At 37.3% G+C, this 24,271-nt stretch overlaps 1 protein-coding gene across 3 annotated transcripts in view; it reads left to right on the top strand.

The window, feature by feature from the left end:
* The first annotated feature begins 408 nt into the window (after positions 1-408).
* The window catches only part of CDK6 (cyclin dependent kinase 6), a 235,912-nt gene continuing 212,049 nt past the window's right edge, over positions 409-24,271 (top strand). Inside the window, exon 1 of one of the 3 annotated variants that reach the window (XM_055272710.2) lies at positions 409-1,186. In XM_055272710.2, coding sequence (XP_055128685.1) covers positions 954-1,186 — 233 coding nt within the window. In that variant the 5' untranslated portion in view covers positions 409-953. The remainder of the gene's footprint in view (positions 1,187-24,271) is intronic. The other 2 variants (XM_063636345.1, XM_063636344.1) reach the window with 2 other exon arrangements.

A 24,271-nucleotide genomic window follows, 5' to 3' on the forward strand; every position in this document is an offset into this window, starting at 1 on the left:
GATGTCTGACCACCCCTTCTCGCACATTCCCAGCATCGGGTTACAGGGTCCTGGGAGCCCCCACCCACATTCTGCGGCCCCACACGGATGGACCAACAGTCCTTCCGCTCCAGCTTGTGCGCGACCCCTGAACGCCCTCCGGCACCCCTGCACCCCGTCTCCCTGCACGTCCGGGCCTCAGGAGGCGGGGAGGGTAGCGGCGCAACACAATGATATAGGGATAAATATTAAGCCGTGACATTGACGTGCCCGGCGCCTCCCCTCCCCCGCGCTCCCGGCACACTCTGGGCTGCTCGGCACGCCCCCTCCCGTTCCACTGCGTCCCGCGCCGCTCGCTCATCCCCGAGGGGCCCCTGCAACCTCTCCGCGCGAAGACGGCTTCAGCCCTGCAGGAAAAGAAAAGTAACTTCGCTTTTCTCGGAGGAACCAGGAAGGATTAAGCGGCTTGGGAGAGGGCAGGAGCGCGCGGAGGGTAGCGATGGAGGCTTCGTAAAGGAGGAGGAGGGGAGTCTGGAGGAACCCCGAGGAAGGCTTCTGGGCTGTCTGATTGCACTTTCTTCTTAACCTCCTGTCTCCTCCTTTAGGTGCAATGATTCTGGACTGAGAAGCGCTTGGGCAGAGGCTATGTAATCGTCTCTGTCTGTGTTGAGGACTTCGCTTCGGGGAGGGAAGAGGAGGGATCGGCTCCGCTCCTCCGGCGGCGGCGGCGGCGACTCTGCAGGCGGAGTTTCGCGGCGGCGGCACCAGGGTTACGCCAGCCCCGCGGGGAGGTCTCTCCATTCAGCCTCTGCAGCGGCGAAAGCCCTAGCGCCCAAGCGCCTGAGCCGGCGGGGAGCAAGTAAAGCTAGACCGATCTCTGGGGAGCCCCGGAGTAGGCGAGCGGCGGCCGCCAGCTAGTTGAGCGCACCCCCCGCCCGCCCTAGCGGCGCCGCGCCGGGCGGCGTCCAGGCGGCATGGAGAAGGACGGCCTGTGCCGCGCTGACCAGCAGTACGAATGCGTGGCGGAGATCGGGGAGGGCGCCTATGGGAAGGTGTTCAAGGCCCGCGACTTGAAGAACGGAGGCCGTTTCGTGGCATTGAAGCGCGTGCGGGTGCAGACGGGCGAGGAGGGCATGCCGCTCTCCACCATCCGCGAGGTGGCGGTGCTGAGGCACCTGGAGACCTTCGAGCACCCCAACGTGGTCAGGTGAGCCAGGGAGCTGCGCTCTCGCCATCTGGGGCCGCGCGCGCGCTGGGAGGGCCGAGCCGGGAATCCTCAGGCCCAGAAAGGTGCGGGGCAGAGGGCGACTGGGGAGGTCCTGCGCGACCTGTTGGTCTTACAGAGTGAGAGTTAAGTTTTATCGACAGAGCCGCGAGCCAGAGCCGGTGACCTTGCCAGACAGCGAGCCGAAAGACAAGTCAAAAAAACATGACCTGCGCAGGCTTCCCTGCAGCTGTGCAACTTAGAAGCGTTTTCTCCCTGCCCGCCCTGAAGGAGGGTCCGGGGGAGGTAGGTGCGTTTTAGGGACAGGATAAGCCAACCTGAGACATGCCCCGCTAGCTCCCGCATATTTTTCCTGGCCATTGCGTTACGGAATTTTTGAAAGACAGAGTAGGTGAGACTGGAGAATGAGGATGCTGTGTGATAATCAGTGGGAACTTCATGGGTGGAGCCTAGTATAAATCAGGTTAAGAAGATGCAGAAACATCATAATATTTTTGCCAGTCATATTCTCAGTTTCTGTTTATTAAAGTTGCGTAATAAGAATGACTCCTGGTGGTCTAAGGAGTTTGAGTGCTGATGCCCAATCTCAAACAGCGTCATAAAAATTTCTTCCAAAACTGTTATCCCTGCGTCTGTTTTACTTTGTATCTCTGGGTGGACATACTCTGTAGACTATTTCTCCGAAGGGTTAAATGTGAGTCCAAGATGTGGTATGGTTAGATCATAAATGTTCTGCCCATGCTTCTCCCAGATGGGTTGTGCGAGTGGGTGGGGAGACAGCAGTTCTTACTCTTTCCTGTGTGGTAACCAGTATTAAATGAAAATGTGTGACTTAGGATAATGGTGTTTTCTTAGTGATCCTGGAATTTCCCCATTGTGTGGTTGACATTGTTTGGTTGTGTCATCCTTTTCCTTTTTAAACAGAGATGCATAGCTTTACATTGAAAAGGAATGCCTAGAAACTTCTACAAATTGGATTGTGATTTTACCTTTCTCGATCTTGAGAAAATGTGTAGCAGAAATATCTTTTTTCTCATCCATTTAGGGCTTCTGTTCAACAAATACATGCCTACTGTGTGCACTGAGGATGAAATGATGTAAATAAGCACAGCTAAATATTTTTGTAAAAAGTCAAACAATTTAACATTAGTCATCAAAGTGGAGAGACCCAAGACTGACCTTTGAAATACCAAACTCTCCACAGACTCAGAGAGACCAAGTATCTACAGAATCTTCCTGGGAGGTTTTAACTTGTCTCCTCTTATCCCAGGCTGGTGATTTGTGCGGTGCTTTGTTCCCAACGCAGTTTAGACTCAAGCTAGAAGGCATCAAAGAATCATAAATATATAAATAAAGCAGTAAATGGTTATAAAGTTAGGACCGCATTATACCTCTGCTTTAGCTAGTGAAGGAGAATGAGTGTTTTGGAAGATGAGATTATATATAAAAAGCTATAGATGACTTTTTTTCCTGTGTATTTTCTTTGTTAAAAACAACAAAATCTCTTTTGGGGGCTCTTTGTGATATTGGAGGGAAAAGGGGAGGGTATATTTAGCCCCCTGTAACTCAGCTGTCGTCCTAGAGGAATCACCTAATACATCCCGAAGGATGAATTCCACCACTACAAATTTAAGACGGAAGTTCTTGTTTTATTTTGTCTGTTACCTATGGAGTATCCAATTAAGGGTGATTATCACGTATATGAATGAATAATGTCCTTCCAAACGTAGAGGTACTGCAGAGGCACCCCTGTATAACACTATTGTTTACAAAGCTCACGCCATTCTTATACCAGAGGCACACTTTCTGCCATTGTGCTTGTAGATTTTGTCTGATCCATCCTATTCTCTTGATTTATCCTCCTGAGATTGATGTGTTTCTAGACGTTTCTAACTGACCCATGGATTCTGTACTGTGAATTTCAGGAGAATATACTTATGAACTGAAGACAAAGGCATTGTTTTCTAAAATTATTTTTACGTGTTAAGTGGTGATGATGGCACCTACCTGTTTAAAGTCGTGAGAATAAAATGAGATGGTGTATGTGAAAGCACTTTGTAAATTTGAAAGTACTTCAGATATCTAAAGGATTGTTTGCATTTCAGCAGATTCATGGTCTCTTGCCATGGAGCAGCTTCACAGGGAGGGGTCAATTCACCTGACCTTTTTTGTAGAACAAATCATATTCAAACCCAGACATTACAGGCTCTGGAACCAAGAAGATGCTTGAAGATAATTAGCCTGTAGGATGTCAGAAAAGACTCCCAGTCACAAGCCATGAAATTCAGTGATACTTGAGGAAATTATTGATGATGTCACCCTCATGAGCTACAGATCTTCATTCCCTTTTTGTTTCCTTCCTGTTTCTTCTCTTCTGCCTCTGCCTTGAAACAACCATTAGTCCCCATGATTTGCTTGGCCAGACTAAGAATTCTGGATTTTAGAGGTCGCAAATATTTGCTCAGACAGGGTCAGGAAATAAGGACAGTTGACAGCAATTCTTTTCTTTCCAAGGGAGAGTTGTCAAAGTTGGGTCCCCAAACCTGTGATTTATTATTGCCCCTAGGATTAGTTTTACAGTCTTAAGCCTGGTTCTTTAATGGTTTCTTAAAAGGGCAGATGCTTTTATAAGTACCTTCAAGTCATAAGTAATTGATCATAATTATAGTCCCTCCCCACAGATAGTTAAGCCTCTAAGCTAACAGAGCATAATAAACATATTAGTTTTTTCAAAAGTTTAAGATTTAATTTTGATGGATTTGCCAGGAAAGCTGACTTGTTATTGCTGGCAATGGTACTGCCTGCATGCACAGGGATAATGACTTGAAATTCTTGCTTACCTGCACTTGATGTATCCCAGGCCCTCGCTTGATCAGCCAGTCAGTGTCTGGGAAGTAAATTTACTCTTTTTTTACATTTGGTAATCCCAAATCCTGGAACCTTTGCCAGAATAGGACTTCACTGTGAACCTGTATTGGAGTTTCTGCACGGCACAAATGGATCTTGTTTTAACAGCCTGAACTAAAAACAAGAGATAAAATTATAGCATGTTTTGTCAGCAGTCTGTTCATTCACCAAATATTTACTGAGGGTCCACTATGTGCCAGACTCTTCTAGAAGTTGGGGATATAGCAATGAACAAGCCTGGAAAAGTCTCTGCACTTGTAGAACTTGCCTTGTAACGAGATGAGCAGTTCTTTCTTCTCTTTAAAAATTTACGCATATTTATTTTAATTACCTTGCTTTGTTATACTTAACCTAACCAGTTTTATAGAACAACTGATTTCTGATAATTCGGTTACCAGGAATTTCCTGATTGAGTAGGCAACATAACCAAAAGGCTAATCAGAATCAAGTGCTTTTTGAAGATTAAATTTTACCTTAGGGACATAGGGATTTATCTATATGAGATACTGACACATAGCTAATATAAGTGAACATTTGAGCTCCGTTTATTCAAAAAGGATTTAGGAAGGGCATGTGCTTTAAAAACCATGGGGCTAGGTGCTGGGAAAGATACCTGGGTAAATCATACCTGGCTACTCTCCTGAAGCAGTTCTTCCCATGTTTGAAGGAGTAAGATGATCACCATAACCTTGATACATGATAGGATCATGTGCTGTAAGAAAGATACAAGCAAGTGCTTACCTGTATTGTCTCTAGGGATTGTATTTATTAGTGTAACAGTAAAAGCAATTCAAATTCAAGTATTGGCTCTGGAAACTAAAAGTCATTACATATCAGTGAATAAACTTACAATGTTTAAATATTATAATTAGAATAGTCACTGCTTTAAAAACAAAACAAAAAACCCAAAGAAAAGGCTGTAAAGCTTAATGATTATTCAAGGAGAGTTTTCTAATTTTCTCTTCTTTAAAGATCTTAGTAATATATTGCATAAAAGGTGAGTAAAAATGTGATTTTCTCTGGAAAATCTAATTGTTAACAGGGTAAAAGACACATGACGTATTTGATCTGTAAAGCCAGGTCTTCAACTGGATTAGTTCATGAGAATCCTTCTGAATAAAATTGCTATTTGTGTGGTTGAATAATACATTTACTAGGGCTTTTTTCAATAAAAGCAGGAAAAGCAGGAGTTTAATTCTCCTTTTAAATATCAGTATGTTAAAAATATGTTTGTTCTTTCTGTCTCTGAGAGTTCCTTGAAAAGTTTCTAATTTATCAAGGTTGTTTAGTAAATAAACATTTTCACAATGGTATTCTGCTCATTTTTTGTTCCTACAGAAGAACTTGATAATGCTGAATTTTTGACATTGCAGTTATATCCCTTTTATACAACTATTATCAACATAGAATTATTAGAATCTCTCTATGGAATCAAGGACAAAAAAGGTCTATAAGAGGAAAACTTGTATAAACTTGAATATCTTTGGGGATATTTTCCTATGTTTAAGACGTGGGTAAATGAATATCTATGCAAATAGGTTCCTATTAAAAATAAATTATTTCTTTTTTAAAAAAACAAATGCCTCACTATTAATGATTTCTTAGGAAAGTTTTTTAAGAAAGAAACACACCATACATGCAGCCTATCATTGTAAAACCATGGATATTAGGGTTGGAAGACACTCTGGAGGTCAAGCTACTTGTCTGTCATGCCATTTTAAAGTTATTGACTTGTTCTTAAAACTAAGTAGCAATTTTTGTTTGTTTGTTTGATGGAAGCAGTTAAATCGGGTGAGTACATTTCTAGTTTGGAAAAAATGAACTATATGTAGACAACAGTGACAGTTTGCCAGGATTTGCCAGGAATGAATGACATAACAATAAATGAATAACAATTCAGTAAATTCCTGAATTCTGCAGTATACCGTACTGAAGTATAGCTCTTCAAAAGTATTATTCCAGTAAATTCTTCTTTTAAGGAAGTTGTGCTATAATTATGATAATTTAAATTAATTATAATAATTTAAAATAGCTATAGTTAAATGATAATACAGGTAAATTATATAGGTAATTCATTAATAATATTGAATTCATTTTAGACAAAGGAATAGGAAAAATTGAAACAGTACTTGTCTGATGAATGAAATATTACATAATGTGGCTCTGGCACATTACGTAACATTCTGGTTAATGAAATAAACATCATAATACTTAAAAATTAGATGGCACAACAACCATCAGACACATAAATATGTGTTTTCTATGCCTTCTGAGGAACTAATCACACTATTGTTCTTTCTCATGAGGTTCAGATGAGTTGCTCTGTCTTCATAGGAAGTAAATTAATTGTGAGCTTCTTGATGTAACAGAACACAGCAGAGATGAAATCTGGGTGTCAGTGAATTGTTAACAGGAGAAGTTAGTGTGTGTGATGTTGGGCTTTGTCCAAGATCCAGGAGGCAGCACTGAAAACGCACCAGTGGTTGATAACAAGCATTCTTACATGAAGGTCACCATTTGAGTGATGATCCATAGATGCTAGGTTTGGTGGAGCAGGCAGGCCAGCAATTAGAGAGAAGACTTTTCCAAGAGCTGCTTGGTAGTTGTCTTGAATATCACCAGTTTGCTGCCATACCTGATTTTTATTTTACCAGCTGCACATGTAGCTTCTCTTGCCTGAGAGGTGAACCGGAGGGACTGCAAGGCACGTGGCAGGAATCTATGCAAGTGTACATTTGTAGTCTGGAAGTCCATTTGAGTCAGGATTATTATGAAACATTTTTGACCATCTCCTTTGTCTATAGTAGTTTGCCGAAATTTGGACATCTACTGGCTTTGTAATTTAAGTAGCCATTTAAATTATTCCTATTCTCTGGCCTTCCTAAAGGATTTAGTTCAGTAGAGTTAGAATCACAGCATAAGGATTTTTTTAATTGGAAGAAGTCTTAGATTTAACCTAGTGCAACCCCCTTTGATCTGTTTTATAATAATAAAATTTGAGTTGTTTTATGAATGCAAAACATTATCTCATTGTTAGTGAACAGTGTTATTCTGTGATTATATGCATTGTAGATATAAACTGATTGAGGATGGCTAAGATTCAGACAGAGGTTTATATTAAACATTAGCAGGACAGGATGACTTATGGTCATTGCATATACCAGAAAAAAATCCCTTGAGATGTAAAAGTATTTTCAGTTTAGTGACTTTATGTTTGCTGACTTGAGGACCAGGATTGTGTATTTTACATCCATAAATAACATGGTGTCCATAACCATTGGTTAACCCATATATGTTTCCTGATTGATTGAAATTTTAAACCCCTTAGATAAGCACTTTTCATCCTTTTAGAGTTGTATACTGCATTAGCAAGTATCTTGGACTATTGGCATTGGGAGATCTGTGGGTATTAACTGTAAGGCATACACATGTGAAGTCTATTTAGTAAGAGTCTTCAAATACTTATTCATATTTAAACGTTTCCTGACTACCCATTTTTTATCTTCAATATTGTACTTGCTTTGGCTTTGACAGGATATTCTCATGTTCTTCCTCTGTATTTGTTAACGTGTATCCTACAGACAAATGGACTACTCCATTTGCCCTAATAGATTTCTTGCCATCCACCTCTGTTACTTTAATTTGAACAGATCTCTGAATGTCCACTTGGTACCTCTCCTGCACCACTCTCCACCTGTTGAAATTCTGCTTATCCTTCAGGGCCAACCTCAAATGTCACTTTCTTTGTTCTGTATTCCTTAATACCTCGATTTGGATAACATTTCTGCTTCCTTTGAGCCCTGGTAACTTTGGACCTCCTTTATGGCACTTAGCTTGTTATCTGTCCCCTTATATTATTTCTGTTATGTAAGATGGAATGTTAACTCTCATGACAGCCCTCTTCTGACTCTCTACTCTTTCACACTCTATTTGTAAGCTCTTTAAGGCAGAGAGTGTCTTGTGGTCACGTTTGTTTATACCCTATATCCATTGGATATAAGGTGAATATGTAACAAGTTGAGTGAAATCATTGAAAAGGGGTCCAGTTATAAAGGAAGACACCATATGAATTATTTCTATCATGTGAAATAATGTTAAACTAAGGAGTGTCAAGGAGGGAGAATGGATCTGTATATTGGATTATACTTATTGGAATTCCTGGGAAATAATTTAGGAAATACTGAAAAAAGGAAGTTTCATTTTTGTCTTACTCCAATCGACATAGTTTATATGAAAGTGAGTTTTAAAATTTAAGTATGATTCATTCTTATAGTTAACTGTGCAACCTTGGACTTAATTTATATACTGCAAAGAAGACATTAACATTAGGAAATGAGCATGCATTCAGCAAAAGCTGAAAATGATTTGAACATTTCAAATGTAAGAAAGTAAGGTATTATAAATACATTTTGATCAATTGCTTGAATTCTTTTATTTTTCTCATTAATTTTAATTTCTTTGGCTTTCAATAGTGGAAAACCTGTTAGAGCAGAATTAGATAAAACCTTCCTAATAATTTCTATAAAAGATGATGATTCTGAATTTCATTTGAGCCTTGTCTTCTACTCCTCTTCATAATTTGTGTACAGAGAATTTGGATTCCATCTTGACAAACTGGTAGGTTTAATTAAGAAGTATTCTTCCAGTTTGAACTCATTCCAGTTTCTTAAGACACATATGGTTAGGGTGTGTGTGTGTGTGTGTGTGTGTGCACGCATGTGCATGCAGAACAGTGGAGTACAAGATTCTCGAAAGAAGGGACTGTTGTCTTGTTCCTTGCAGTATCCCAAGCATTTAGCATGATGTCTGGTGTCTTGTAACCCTGAATAAGTATTTCTAAGTGACAGAATATGCGCCATTTAGAAATTCAGAATTTAATTTTTTTTAGTTAGAAATGAGTAATCATGTCTGAAAATACAGGTGAGGTCTCTGGCATTCAGCAAGTATTTATGAGCATCTGTTATGTTCAGTGCTTTGTTAAATGGGATTAAGTCAGTAGTCACAAAAAGTGCATATTGAAATGTTTACCCAAAAAATGGTATGAGTTCTGAATTTGTTTCAAAATGGGATAGAGATGCAATAAGAATGGACTATGAGTTGATCACTGTTGAAACTGTGGAGTTTTATTGTACTAGTCTCTCTGCATTTATATATGTTTGAAATTTTCCATAATAATAAGTTTTTTAAATGTTCATGCTTGTGGGCTAGGAGTCAGAAAACTGATTCTTACCCTGATTCCTCTACTTATTATTTAATAGTTGAGTGACCTAGGGTAAATTCCTCATGTCTCTTGGCTGCCGTATCCCCACAATAAAATAGAAATTAATACTGCTCTTTAGACCTTAGTGGTTTACTCTGATCAAATGAAATTATGTATACAAAGATCCAATATTATACAAATATAAGATATTATTAACAAAACGAATTCCTGCTCTCAAGTAGTTTATAATTTCCTGGAAGAAACTGACATGTACACAGATATCTGTATTACCGATTGGCAGCACTTTCATTCCACCCTACATTGTGAAAGTATGAATGGAGCTAGGTACTTCTGAAAAGATGTGTATTGAGTTTATAGTAATTAAAGTAAAATATAATCTTTCATTTGGGTATTGGATATTGGTGTCGTGTTTACCCAGTGCTCTTACTGTTTATTAATGGGTTTATTGTGGGAGTATCGTGGACCAAATGCTCCTGAGAACACATTGTCAAAACTGATGGGAGCTTGATGATTTCTTCTGTATTTCACTATTCAAATTAACCCAAAGAGGAGTTGGATTCTTTGCTTGTTCTTTCTTTCTTTTATTTTTTAATTTCAAAATCTCAAACAGAATTATTCATTTTTGTCATACCTTGGAATTTCTGCTTGTTTATTTTCTGAGGCTGTTCCTATGGCGTGACTGACTTATGACATTTAAAATTTTGTTCTGTGTCCTCTGTTTAAATCATTAAGAGTTCTATTCACAGCAATGAAGCAGTTCTTTTTTAGGGGCACTAATCTTTAGTGAATTTGCTTTTTTTTTTCCTTTGCTTCCTTTTATTGCAAATAATCTTATAATTTCTGTGGTAGGTGTTCCTAATGATTAGAAAAAAACATTCATTTATCCTAAAATACTTTTATTTTTAGAAGGTTCAAAGTATAAAGTTAGGAACATTAACTCTCACACCTTTCCAGCAGCAGAACAAGAAAAACAAAAGAAGGCCAGGCACAGTGGCTCACACCTGTAATTCTAGCACTTTGGGAGGCTAGGGCGGGAAGATTCCTTGAGCCTAGAAGTTAGAGACCAGCCTGGGCAACATAGGGAGACCCTGTCTCCACAAATAATAAAAACTTTTTCTGAAAAAAGACATCTTTGCATTTCAAGGGTAGACTTTTAAACTTTAGTTTTAAAGTTTAGTTTACTCAGACCAGTACGTTTTAAAACTTTTTAGAAGAACCCAAGGGACTGTCTGAGTCATTTCAAGTTGGGAGTTTTAGCTGATATAGTATACATTTCAACCATGTAGAATCACTTTAAAAAGTTATTAAATAATCTTGGGTTAAAATGAGATATTTTCTTGTTGAACCATGAGAAACCAAGAGACAGATTTGGAGATTGGGCTAGAAGGGACTCCCAGTGCTGATCATGAATGAAATACATTCAAATTATGTAAGTTCCCTTGACCTGGGAAAACATAGCTTCTTTGAAATGACGCATTTTTTTTTTTTTTTTTTTTACATATTAAGACTCAAAAGAAGAGTGGTAACATTCTGCTAATTCTTACAAATTATTTTAAGCCCATGAAACTTAATCAGTGGCTATTTAACTTCTAGCTGATTAGATGAGAACTGATGCCACTTGGGTTCTCAGCTAAAGTTTTGTGAAGGGAAGAAGTCTATTTCACAGACATTACTCCTCAAGTATTGACTGACTCAAAGTGATGGAACTGATTTCAAGGAGAGCTGTATGAATGTGTCTGACTCGGTGTTACCAATCCAATCCTAAAAAAACTAGACTTTTGAGATGAGTCAAGAGAAACATCTTTGTTTAGGAAAGATGGTATAGGTTTGTTTTTTTTTTTTAACTTTAGTTGATAAAAGTAAGAGGTGAATCCATCATTAGGCAAATAGAAAATGGTCTGGAGATGTATTTATGTATCTGAAAGGACAACATGCTCATTAAAAGAAGGGAAGAAGGTGGTAGAAGATAAGCTAAGTTAAGGTAGCAGTGAGAGAGAAAATAAAAAAACAGTAAGAGAACTTGGGATAGTGAGTAGATCTGAAGTTTCTTGATAAACTTCAAACTCTGAAACCTGGTGATCTGAAAGTAGATGAAAATTCTGCCATATTTAGAAAGCCCTCAAACCAGTGCTTATGGAACGAGTAAACTCAGATTATCATTCTTACAATTCTGCAAAAATAAAATGGCATTGCTGTCTGCTTTTTCTTGGGCACCTTATTTTAATCATTTTTGCATTGCCCAGTGTGCCTAGCACTCAATTATCTGTTGAATATTTGTATGAATTAATGTTGAATGTCAGCTTCCCATTAGAATATAAGCTCCCTGAGGGCAAAAATTTTTGTTTTGCTCCCTGCATTATCTCCAGCATCCAGAACAGTGCCTGGTAAATATCAGTTGAGTAAATGACTGAGTGAATAAATAGTTAAGCCATGACTAAAGATTACTGTTTTCACAGTAACTTTATTGACAGTGAAAATGTAAACTAACACTACAATTTATTAGATATTTTATTTTTCTATTCACTCAGTATTGCATTTAAAACTCTTCAAAATTATATAGTCTCTAATAGGTAGTAAATTGGATTCTGACCTAAGAATTAGGAGTTATTTAATAATGTAATGATTGGCAAGTAGATTGGACACTGAGATATACCCTTTCTAAGCTAATTCTTCCACTACTGTTTTCATTAAATTATGAACATAATTTTATGCCAATAATATTAAGTGATATTTTAATGATATTTTAAATCGTCATATCAGTTTTTGCAGATTGAATTTACATATTTTGATGGAAATTTATGAACATGGTTTAAGATTCTCTGGGCTGTGACTGCTCATTTTTGTTTTACTGTAAAATTAGTTATATTAAAATATGACTTCTAAAGAGTCATATTTTATATTTCCTTAAAGAGCCTTATATTAATGGCCATAGCTGTCCTTACAAGCAGGGATGCCCATGTAATATGTAAGTCATATTAAAATATTGACGTGCATTTCCCTAAAGAGCCTTGTGTAAATGGCTATCGCTGCCTTTACAAGCTGTGAAGCCCAAGTGGCCAGTCCCATTATGAACCTTGTCCCATTACGCCTGTTTGGGGCTACCATTCCAAGCACCTTCCTCCTCTGCTTAGAATAGCTGATTGTGATCACGTAATGGGTTGTGACATCACTGATAATACTAATATATTATTACGTAGCAATAAACTAATTATATATATAACATAATTTATATAATATGTATAGTAATAAAAGAATTAAGGAAAAGAAAGGGAAAGAAGGAAGGAAGAGAGGGAATGAGTAATAGAATAGAAAAGAAAAAAAAATTGTGGTGTTCCCAGTCAGTTGTCAGATATGTTGCAAGGAAGTTGTTAATAGAGTACCAAAGTTTGCAGGTGAGGAGAGTTATTTGCAGTTTTTTGTTTAAAATAATTACATTTTTCTATTAAAGCAATTTTTCTGGTTAATATTGCTATGTAGTAAATTACTCCAACATGTAGGGGCTTAAAACAACCATTATCTTATATCATGAATTTAGCAGGTGGAGAATTCAGACAGAGCACAGTGAGAGTGGCATATCTCTGTTCCAAGATGTCTGGGACATCAGCTGGAAATTATTCAAAAACTGGTAGTTTGATTATTCTAGGCGTCTTCACTTTCAAGCCTGGGTGGTTCATGCAAGTTGGTTGGCGAAGGCTGGGATCTGAGCTCGGGTTTTTGAGCAGAGCACCTACACTGACCTACACCAGGTGGCCTGGGCTTCCCTTTCAGCGTCAAAGCTTCAGAATAGTTGAACATACATGTTGGCTCATGGCTTTAAAAGTTGGTGTCCCTGAGAACAAGCAGTGTTAATTATGCCATGTTTTGTTGTTTATATTTGAGTTCAAAGCCCCAGAGATTCAAGAGGTAGAGACATACACCACCTCTTAATGGAAGGAATGTTAAAGAATTTCCACTCCCCCACCCCCAGCTTTTTTGTAATCATGACATTAATACTAATACTAAGTAGTATGAAAGGGCTTATGATAAAAAAGGCAAAGCTCCTGCCCTAGTTATTCCTATTCCCAGTACTCAGATACAGCTTCTTTTCACTGTCTGTTTTTGGTGCTTCTGTTTATGGTCTCCATAAATTTAGATAATATGCTGTTGCTCTAGTTCTTGATATTTAAACTTCAGTAATACCTATTGACTTTCTACTCCGAAAAATGAGGACTTAGCTTGATAATACTACTGTGTATTTCCTTCACTTTCTGTAAGATATGGATATTTTTATTTCATATAATAATTTTAAATAATATCCCTAAACTTCAATTTTTTGTACTTTCACTTTGGGCAGTATCTCTTGATTCTCCATTTAGTAAGAAGAGAATATTTTATCCCCCTAACCTTTCTTCCACTTATGTTCTCCCTTTAACATCACAATTTCTATCAGATACTTTGCTAAAATTGTTTATTTGCATTCTGTTCCGCACTGCAACAGAGGCTTCCCTGCTTTTCTAAAGGTTGACCCTTGCAAGTTGAACACTGGTAAACAGTGCTTACATTCTTCTAACTATGTAGAGAGTTCAGTGCTAGGTCAAATACTCAGCCTTTATGTTTCCTTCTCTCCAGGTTCAACATTATAACCCTATGAAGCTGATGGAGTCCTTCTTTCTTAAAAACAGACATCTGGATTCTCTTTTCTTATTCTGCATCACTTGTTTAAAATATGCCGTATTTTCGTGTACTTTTTATTCAGGCCATGACTTTCTTGTATCATTTTGTTTTTCCTGGAGTTTCTAATTGCCTTTTTATTTTTTCTTGCCATGTTTGCCTTTATCACAATCTGTGTTCACCAGAAATATTATGTGTCTACATATGGTCGGTTTCCCGCCACCATTTAATTTGCTGGGCATTCTGTGGAATCTTTCTAAGTGCAGATTTGCTTCATTTTGTTTTTTTTTTAATGGCTTCTTCTTCATCATTTGTTCTATTCTCTTTACAAGGTTCTTCTGTTAGTCAGATATTTGATCTTGCAGTTGGGATCTCTGTGTCTCTTCTTTTAATCTGTTTTCTAATTCATCTCTTTTCTCTGGTTTTTGCTTTGTATTCTAAAGAAACTTCTATATTATTTTCCAAATGTCTACTGAATTTACTCTCGGTAATTAATATTTTTAACTTCAAAACATCATTTTTTGTTCTCCACTTGTTGTTGGTTTTTAAAGCATCCTCCTCTGGTTTTCTGTAATATTTCTTTGAATTACTGTGAATTTTTTTAAAGTCCTCCACATTATCTCTGTTTCTGTCAGTGTTTAGTTTTTTTGGTTAACTTTTTTGTTTTTCCTGTGGCTGGATTTTTTAAATGTCTGGTAATCTTTGAATATCCTTTGGCTTTTTTAAAGTCAAAAAAAGCTAAAGGTGTAATTTTTGTACAGTAAAATACACCCATTTTAAGTGTGTGCTTTTTACGAGTTTTGACAAATTTATTCACCTACTAACCACCACCACAATCAACATCTAAAATACTCCCATTATCCCACGGGGCCCTTTGCAGTAAATCTCCTCCCTCTACCAGGACCCCTGCCAACCTAATCTTCTTTCTGTCATTATAGATTTGTCCTTTCTAGAGTTTCATATACACAGTATCAAAGAGTATTATGTTCTATTATATCTGGCTTTCATGGATAGTGTTTTTGAGATTCATTTATGTTGTTGACTGTTTGAGTAGTTCATTTTCCATCATATGGATTTACCACAATTTGTTTATTCATTCACCTGCTGATGATCATTTCTGTTGTTTCCAGTTTAGGGCTGTTATGAATAATGCTGTTGTGAATATTTGTGTACAGGTCTTTGTATTGATATGACATATGCTTCATTTGTATGGTAAATACCTACAGGTAGATTGCTGACTGGTATGGCAATTGTGTATTTAATTTTTAAGAAATTGTCAAACTTCTCCAAACTGGTTGTTCCATTTCCAGTGCTAGTGTATAAAGGTTCCATGTGATTTGCACCCTTCTGAACACTTGGTATTGTCAATCTTTTTATTTTTAGTCATTCTATAGTGAGTGTGAACTAATAACACATTGTGATTTTAATTTACATTTACTTGATGACTAATGTTGTTGAATATCTTTTCATTTGGCTATTGACCATTCTGATACCTTCTGTTGGGAAGTTTCTGTTCAAATTGACCACTTTTTAAAATTGAGTTATCTTATTGTATTGTAAGAGTTCTTTATATATTCTGGAGCAGTCTTTTGTCAGCTACATGGATTGCAAATATTTTCTTCAGGTCTTTGGCTTGCCTTTTCATTTCCTTAATGCTTTATGTCAAACAGAATATTTTAATTTAACCTAAGTCTAATTTATCTTTTTTTTTTCTTTGATAGCTTATGCTTTTTTGTATCCTACCTAATAAATATTTGTTTACCTCTAGGGCATATAGGATTTTTCCTATGTTTTCTTCTAGAATTTTATAGTTTTTGCTTTTATTTTAGATTTGTGATGCATTCAAGTCAAGTCTTTGTGTGTGGCTTGAAGTAAGGGTTCAGGTTCATTTTTCCTGTATGGATATCCAGCTATTTCTGCACCATTTATTGAAAATACTGTGCTTTCTTCATTTTGAATTACCTTGGCAGTTTGCTAAACATTAGTTGAGCATATACATTTGGGCCTATTTTTAGACTCTTTGTTCTTTTCCATTGATCTGTATGTCTATCCTTTTGCCAATGTCATACTTTGATTACTATAATGTATAGGTCTTAATCAGGTAGTATACATTTTCCAACTTTGTTCTTGTTTTTCAAAATTGTTGTTGCCCTTCTTCTTTTGTATTTTCATATAAATTTTAGAGTCAGCTTGTTAGTTAACACAAAAATTCTCCTATTGGGATAGCATTTAATCTCTATTAATTAGGGCGAAGGTATATACATTGACACTGACTTCTGATCACGAACATGGTGTATCTCTTCATTTATTTAGGTCTTTAATTTCTCTCATCAGAGTCTTGTAGCTTTTAGTGTAATGCCCTTGCTTACATTTTATTAAATTTATCTCTTTGCATTTAATGTTTTTGGATGTTATTGTAAAAGGCATTGTTTTTTCTTTTTAAATGTTTATCATTGAGAGCTATAGTCTTTTTTGTATAGTGACCTTGTGTTTTGTGATCTGAAAAACTCCCTTATTAGTTTGGTAGCTTCTTTGTAAATTTTAGTTTTTTTACATACACAGACACATCATCTGAGAATAGACAGTTGTACTTTCCCCATATATATATATGTATATGTATATATATATGTGTGTATATATAGATGTGTGTATATATATATGTATATATATGTGTGTGTATATATATATGTGTGTATATATATATATATATATATATATATATATGTAGATATATATGTCTTTTCTTTCTTTTCCTTTCTTTTTTTTGCCCTGGCTAAAACCTCTAGTGTAATGTCAAATAAAAGTGGTGAGGGCAGATGTTTTTGCCTTGTTCCCAATAATAAGGAGAAAACTATTCAGACTTTTGCCCTCAAGTATAATGTTAGCTGTAAGTTTTCCTAGGTGTCCTTTATCAGATTGATGAAGTTCCCTTATATTCCTAGTTTGCTTAGAGAGTTTTTCATGATCGGGTACTGAATTTTGTCAGTGTTTTTTCTGAAGAATTGAATTGATTATATGTTTTTTTAAAACTCTATTATTGTGCTGTGAATTATACTGATTGAATTTTGAAAGTTAAACCAAGCTCACATTCCTGGGATAAACCCTACTTGGTCATGATATAGCCTTTTTATATATTGCTAAAATTTTGTTAAGCATATTCAATGAATGATATTGGTCTGTAATTTTTTTTTATAATAACTCTGATTTTTATTTTGAGGTAATGCTGGCTTCATAAAATGAGTTGAGAAGTGTTTCTTCCTCTTCTATTTTCTGAAAGATTTTGTGTAGGATTGGCATTCTTTCTTTCTTAAATATTTAACAGAATTTACTAATGAAGTCATCTGGGCCTAGCATTTATTTTTGAGTAGGTTATTAACTACAAATTATATTTTCTTAATAGATATGAGACCTTATAGGTTAGATCACCTTTTATAATTTTGTATTTTTCAAGGGATTTGTCTATTCTAGGGTTTTTGTGGGGGGGGGGTAGTTTACTGGTATAGATTCTTTATCTCCTTATCTTTTTTAATGTCTGTAGAATTTGTAGTGATGTCCACTCTTTTATTCCTGATATTGGTAATTTGCATTTTGCTCTTTTTATCTTGACATACAGATGGAGTTTTGTCAGTTTTATTGATGATAACCCAGTTTTTTGTTTCATTAACTTTCACTTCTGTTTGTCTGTGGTCTCTTGATATTTATTTTGTTTTTATCTTCTTTTCCTACTTACATTGGGTTTAATTTGTTCTTAGTTTTAGCTTCTTAAAATAGAAGCTTGGATCTTCAAATATATGCATCTTCCCACAAATTTGAATATGTCATGGCTTAATTTTCATTCAATTTGGGTTATTTTAAGCCATTTTTAGTTATATATTCTTTAATCCATGGATTCTTAAATTTCCAGACATGTGAGGGGTTTTTCCAGTTTCTTTCTGTCTAATTCTGTTGTGATCAGAGAACAATTCTGTATGATTCTAATACTTTTTAAAGATAGTAAGACTTGCTTTGGTCCAACATATAGCTTATCTTGGTACTTGTTCCATTTGATTTTTTATTTATATATTTCCAATTTTCTCCTCACTGTGTCCATGTTTTCCTTTAAGGCCTTGGGCATTTTGGTAGTGTTTATAGTAGTTTATTTAATTTCTTTGTCTGCTATTCCATAAGTTCTGTCATTTCTGAGTCTATTTCTATTGACTGATTTTTCTCCTGCTTATGGGTCATGTTCTGTATGGCTGCATGTCTAATAACGTGTTACTGGATGCCAAACATTGTGAATATGACATTGTCAACTGCTGGATTTTGTTCTGTTCCTTTAAAGAGAATTGGATTTTGTTCTGGCAGGCAGTAAAGTTGCGTGTGGCTCAGTTTTACACTTCCAAGGCTTATTTTTAGTTTGTCTCTTTTGTTGTTGTTGGGGAGAGGATCTAGTATATGTAGGCTTTGCTTCCAGGCTAGTTTAGCCCTACTAAGACATTACTCTTTTGTATTCTCTCTTCTTTGGCTGGTAAGGAGTTTGAAACGTTTTCTGCCCTCTGTGAGCTCTGGAATCATTCATCTTACAACTCCTTGGTGATCTTTTCTTAGAAGCTGACCTTTCTTGACTTCATGCAGTTCCACATGTGTAGCTTAATATTCAGCCAGGGACTCGATAGACCCCATGTAGATTTCTGGAGCTCTTCTTCAGTATTGTGTCTTCCAAATTTTAGCCACTTTGTCCTCCTTGTCTTCTCAACTCTGATCTCTGCCTACCCAGCTGGGCAAGACTACAGAATTTACAGAACTCTGTTTGAGGTTCCTCCTTCCTGTGCCTGTGGTCTGGAAATTGCCTCCAAACAGAAAGGTAGGGCAATCTAGGGCTCACCTCATTTGTTTCCCCTCTCTCAGGAATCACAGTCCTCTACTACCTACAGTCCAATATCTGAAAGCAGTTGTTTCATATGTTTATCTAGTTTCTAGTTGTTTCTGGCAGTGAGAACTCTGGACCTTCTTGCTCCCTTACTGCCTTGTATGTCCATTAGTTTTTGTAAAGACTGGTTAGCTAGTAAGACTATTAAATAGGATCTTTTCTTCCCTGCTAGCTGTCATTTCTGAGTAAAATTTTTGGGAGACTTGTTTGGCATAGGAATCTTGGGATGGGAGTATGCTTCACAGGCTTTACTTTTGGGTGGCTGGGAAAAATGGCTGTCAGGATGTGGAAAAACTCTCAAATGTCACAATAAGAAAGGGTTTACTCCAAGATCTTAGGTACAGGGATGGCAATGGGAATGCTAACTGGTGCAGTTATCCTATATACAGACGTTTAGTTGACTCCCCTGAATGTGGGAAGAAAATGGCTGCCCTTCTTCCTCCCTTTTTCCATTGCACCTGTTGACTTGTAGTCCAGCTTCTGCTTCCTCCACAGTGCCCTCATAGCTTGTTCTAGGGCAGTGGCCTCCCTTCTAGTAAAAATATTTGAGCATGTCACTGATATTCACTGAATTATAAAAATTATGTACATATACAGATATATTATTGTATATTTAATAAAAATAATGATTTTGAAATGAAGGGGTACAAAATACCTAAAAATAGAAGATATTTTCTTAATACATCTCCTAATTATATGTTCTTCACTTTGGAGACCGCTGTCTCTTTGGTGACTTCTTCCATCACCTTATTTCTGTTTATTTTCAGTCACCCAGCAAATTTACTAAATGCTGTCCTTTTTGTGTATGTGGGACGCCCTTTCGTAATTATGGGTCTATTTCTTTTACTGAGAAAGAATGGAGGCAAATATTTGTGATAGGTCCACCATTTTGAACTGGAAGTCTGATTACACTTCTTAAAATAAATTTTTGAATAATCAAAATGCCTTTTTTTTTTTTTTTTGCAATTCAGTTTGCTTTTCTGGTTGGCAGCAGAAGGGCTGCAGCCCAAGAATTGCTTATTACCTGCAGGAAGTTTTTGTTATGCAGCAGTTCTTAAATTTAGGTAATGTCAAAGGGCATGTGAACCAAGGAAGTTGTCTGCTAATTTCACCAGAAGCAAAAAAGTTTAAGAACAGCTGCTCTGGAGAAATATTGGGATCACATGAGATATACTTTTCCCCTATTTATTCCACATTCCTTAATTTAAAGGACAGTATAACCATCTGGAGAGGATCCATAATTGAAGAAAGAACATTGTTTCATTCTTCTGTTGCTGATTGCACCTGGCTTTATAAATTCATTTTCATCTTCTATGTTTTCATACTGTTGATATACCGTCCCTGAAACGAACAGCTGATATGAATTGTAACATAGAAAAGCTAATTTGACATCATATTGGGAATGTTAGCCAATTGATTTTTCTTAAGGGAAACAAACTGAAAAAATAAGCCCACTATGAATTAATTCTTTGCAGGAAATTCCCATGTCTGATTATTTAAAAGAATAAATTCTGCATGCAAATGAATCATTACAAACTTAATTGAAGCTTGCGGGATACTCAAGTTTACTCACTGTGGTGTGTTTTTGATGGAGACAGGAAGTGAAAAAGCAAGGTCTATGAGACTTTTTTTCCCTGTGAAGTCTCAGCCAGTCTTTTAATGTTTCTCATTGAGAAGCTTTGGTTGGGAGGGTAAATGACTCAAGGTATCTATTGCTGCTTAGCTGTTTTTAAGGGGGCATTTCCCCCCACGTTCCTCCCCTCCCCAAAATAGCTAATTATGTACTGGAAGTTTCAATACATTGTTCACAGTTTGTGAAGTCAGCATATTTCTGGAAGCTCACTGTGAATGTAATTCTTAACTGTACAAATGCTTTTGTTTCTCCATCTCTGCAGCTAGCTCTGTACTGTAAGGACACAATTCTATCGCTATTTTTTCCCTCACATTTGATGTGGTAGTTTGCATACAGCTGCAGAGTAGACAGTTACCTTTGAAAGGAACATTTGGCTGCTCTAATTTGATTAAAGAAAACCACCTCAATCATTTCTAGACTGAGAACGTTTTCATTTTAACTTGGCAGTAGGAGTTGGGAATGTACTCATTGCACTTAGATACGTGGGGGACCAGTTAGGGAACAAAACCAACTGCTTGAATGAAGAAAGCTTTGGTGCATTTTTTTTTTTTAAGCAAGCAGTATGATTCCCTTTCTGTTTCCCTCTCAAATTTTCTACAACCTTGATTTTCACCTCCATCTTCTTTTCACGGTTATTTACTTTGTAATTCCAGTAAATGAATTCTGGCAGGAATAGACTGCTACCCTAAAGTGATTTGTGATTTAAAGGACTTTAGGGTCCTTAAAAATTATCCCATTTTACATAGAAATAAAATCCCAAATCATGAATTACTATGAATTGCATATGTTTTCTTGGCCACTGTTGGGAAAGGCAAAAAAAGTTGTTAGATCATGGGTGTACAGACCAAGGTTGGGAATTTAGTTGTAACTTACTTAGAAGAAAATTGCTCCTTGTCAGAAGGCTGCAGTCAACTCACATATATACCCTTTGTTTCTGACATAGAAGAGGATCTGATCACCCAGTTAGTATGACAATTAAAAATAAATTCTGATGACTGTGAATTAGCATCAACTTTATATATATGTTATTAGAAATGATTGAGCAGTGGTTAATGTCTGTAGGGTAAACCATGAACAAATTTTTGAACCACAGCTCAGTAATTCAATATATGATATTCTTGTGAAAGGTACTGTGCTGTCATCTTAAAAAGTTTGAGTGTGGGCCAGGCACAGTGGCTCATGTGTGTTATCCCAGCACCTTGAGAGGCTGAGGTGGGAGGATTGCTTGAGGCCAGGAATTTGAGACCTGCCTGGGCAACGTAGTGAGACCTCATTTCTACAAAAAATATTTCCAAAAATTTAGCCAGGTATAGTGGCACTCACCTGTGGTCCCAGCTACTCTGGAGGCTGAGGTGGGAAGATCAAGGCTTGAGCATAGGAATTTGAGGCTGCAGTGAGCCATGATCACACCACTTGACTCCAACCTGGGAGACAGAGCAAGACACTGTCTCAAAAAAAAAAAAAAAAATTGAGTGAGAAAATTTAAATTAAAAGTCTAAGGCTACGCATGGGCCTCAGAAATAACAAACACATTACTTGTTGATTATTGGATATTATTGATTATCTAAGAGAGGAGGTCAAATGTGGGTTCACATTCCAGTTCTACCACATGACTATGTGTCTTAACCCCATTATGCTTCCTACCTCTAAGCTTCAATTTCTTCATTTGTAAAATTAGGACACATATTAACTGATGTCTCTGAAGTTAGGTACCTTTTAAGTGTTTTGTTTTGTTTTTTGTTTTGTTTTGTTTTTTTGAGTCGGAGTCTCACTCTGTTGCTCAGGCCAGAGTGCAATGGCACCATCTTGGCTGATTGCAATCTTCACCTCCCGAGTACAAACAATTCTCCTGCTTCAGCCTCCTGAGTAGCTGGGATTACAGGCACGTGCCACCATGAACAGCTAATTTTTGTATTCTTAGTAGAGACAGGGTTTCACCATGTTGGTCAGGCTGATGTCGAACTCCTGACCTCATGATCCTCCACCTTAGCCTCCCAAAGTGCTGGGATTACAGACATGAGCCACTGCGCCTGGCCCTTTTAAGTGTTTGGTACTTGTCAAATATTTAGTTGCCTTACTTCTTCGTCTCCTTCAGAATATTTTGAAGGGGGGTGGTTTTGTTAATAGGATTGTTGGCAGAACTTGACAAAATCCTCTTCAAATTCTAATATTATGTGCATCTCTCATTCTCTTGGACAAAATGATTAAGTCCATTAGGAATCTCTCAAGTCTGCCTACTTTTTCTCTGGATAAGTATGACATTATATCAGGTAGTAGTTGCAAGGGCAAGGCATGGGTACTATGGACATAGGAGCTGTTCAACAAATGGTTGCTATTAGATGGAGTTACACTGTCATCTTGAATGCCACCTTCTGCCATCTTCAGGTGCTAGAATTATTTCCACATTTAATCTCAAGACTGTTCACTTGACGCCACCCCAGTTTGTTCTTCCTTCTGAGAGTCAAAGGCCAAGAAAGAATCTTTTCGTTTTGTTTTTACATACAGTAGGGAGGGCGTAAATATTTTTAGCCATGTGTCTCAGTGTACAAGGATGGTGACGGGACTAAAAAGATGTTTGCCCAAAGTACCCTGCTACATTTAGGTTTGAGCACTCAGGATTTCTCGTAGATACAACATTGTAACTGTAGTTGAATCCCAGGCTCGTTCACAATGCTTATTTATATAGCTGAAGAAAATACTGCAGAAAGCTGGAGACCTGTGGAAATTCTATGAAAAAATACTGGGTACTGATTATTTATGTTACTTCAAATTTTCTTTCTCTCAATAAAGTATTATTTTGATATTTCTCCTATATAATCGCCTTTTTTTTTGGCACTGGGGGGGTTCTCACTCTGTCACTGGGCTGGTTTGCAGTGGCACAATCTCGGCTCACCGCAACCTCTGCCTCCTGGGTTCAAGCAATTCTCCTGCCTCAGCCTCCTGAGTAGCTGGGGCTATAGGCACGCACCACCACGCCCAGCTAATTGTTGTATTATTAGACGGGGTTTCGCCATGTTCGCTAGGATGGTCTCAATCTCTTGACCTCGTGATCCGCCCACCTCAGCCCCCCAAAGTGCCGGGATTACAGGCGTGAGCCACTGCACTCGGCCTATAATTGCCTTTTTTGAGGTATACTTTTATATAGCCATGTACTATTGAATTCTGCCCATCTGCTTACTATTACTGTTTATCTTCTTATGTCGCTTCCAACCTGGGTGACAACTTAAACATTCAATTCCAGTAAAATTATTGTCTGTTTCTAATAAAATGCGTAGAAGCTAGCCTGAGACTGAAGTTTTGCTTTTTAAAAAATACGTAACGAATTCATCACTTCTTTTCATCATGACAGTTGTCTACTTCTTAAGTGCTGTTAATATAATTACGCTCACAGCAGCAGTGAGGGAGACTGGGGGAGGATTGTTAATCCCGTCTTGCAGATAAAGAAACAGACAATGGAGAATGTAAATGACTTGCTCAAGGTCAACTGTCTGCTGGCAGAGTCAGGACTAGACCACAAGCCTTTTGACTCCAGGGTGTTATTTCCCCTATTATATAGTTTTTCTACCTAATACTACAAGTGTTTCAGTCATGCAAAGGTCATTTGGATTTGACTGTTTTAGTAAGAACTGCTTGGCAAATTAAATGCACATAAACTGCATGCTGACAAAGGCATGCTGATTATTTGAAGAGGAAACTATCTTGACTTACTGGAAACTAGAGGTATAATGGCTTAATTCTGACAGATAG

The sequence above is a fragment of the Symphalangus syndactylus genome, chromosome 3 (assembly GCF_028878055.3).
Source record: "Symphalangus syndactylus isolate Jambi chromosome 3, NHGRI_mSymSyn1-v2.1_pri, whole genome shotgun sequence".
Classification (NCBI taxonomy): domain Eukaryota; kingdom Metazoa; phylum Chordata; class Mammalia; order Primates; family Hylobatidae; genus Symphalangus; species Symphalangus syndactylus.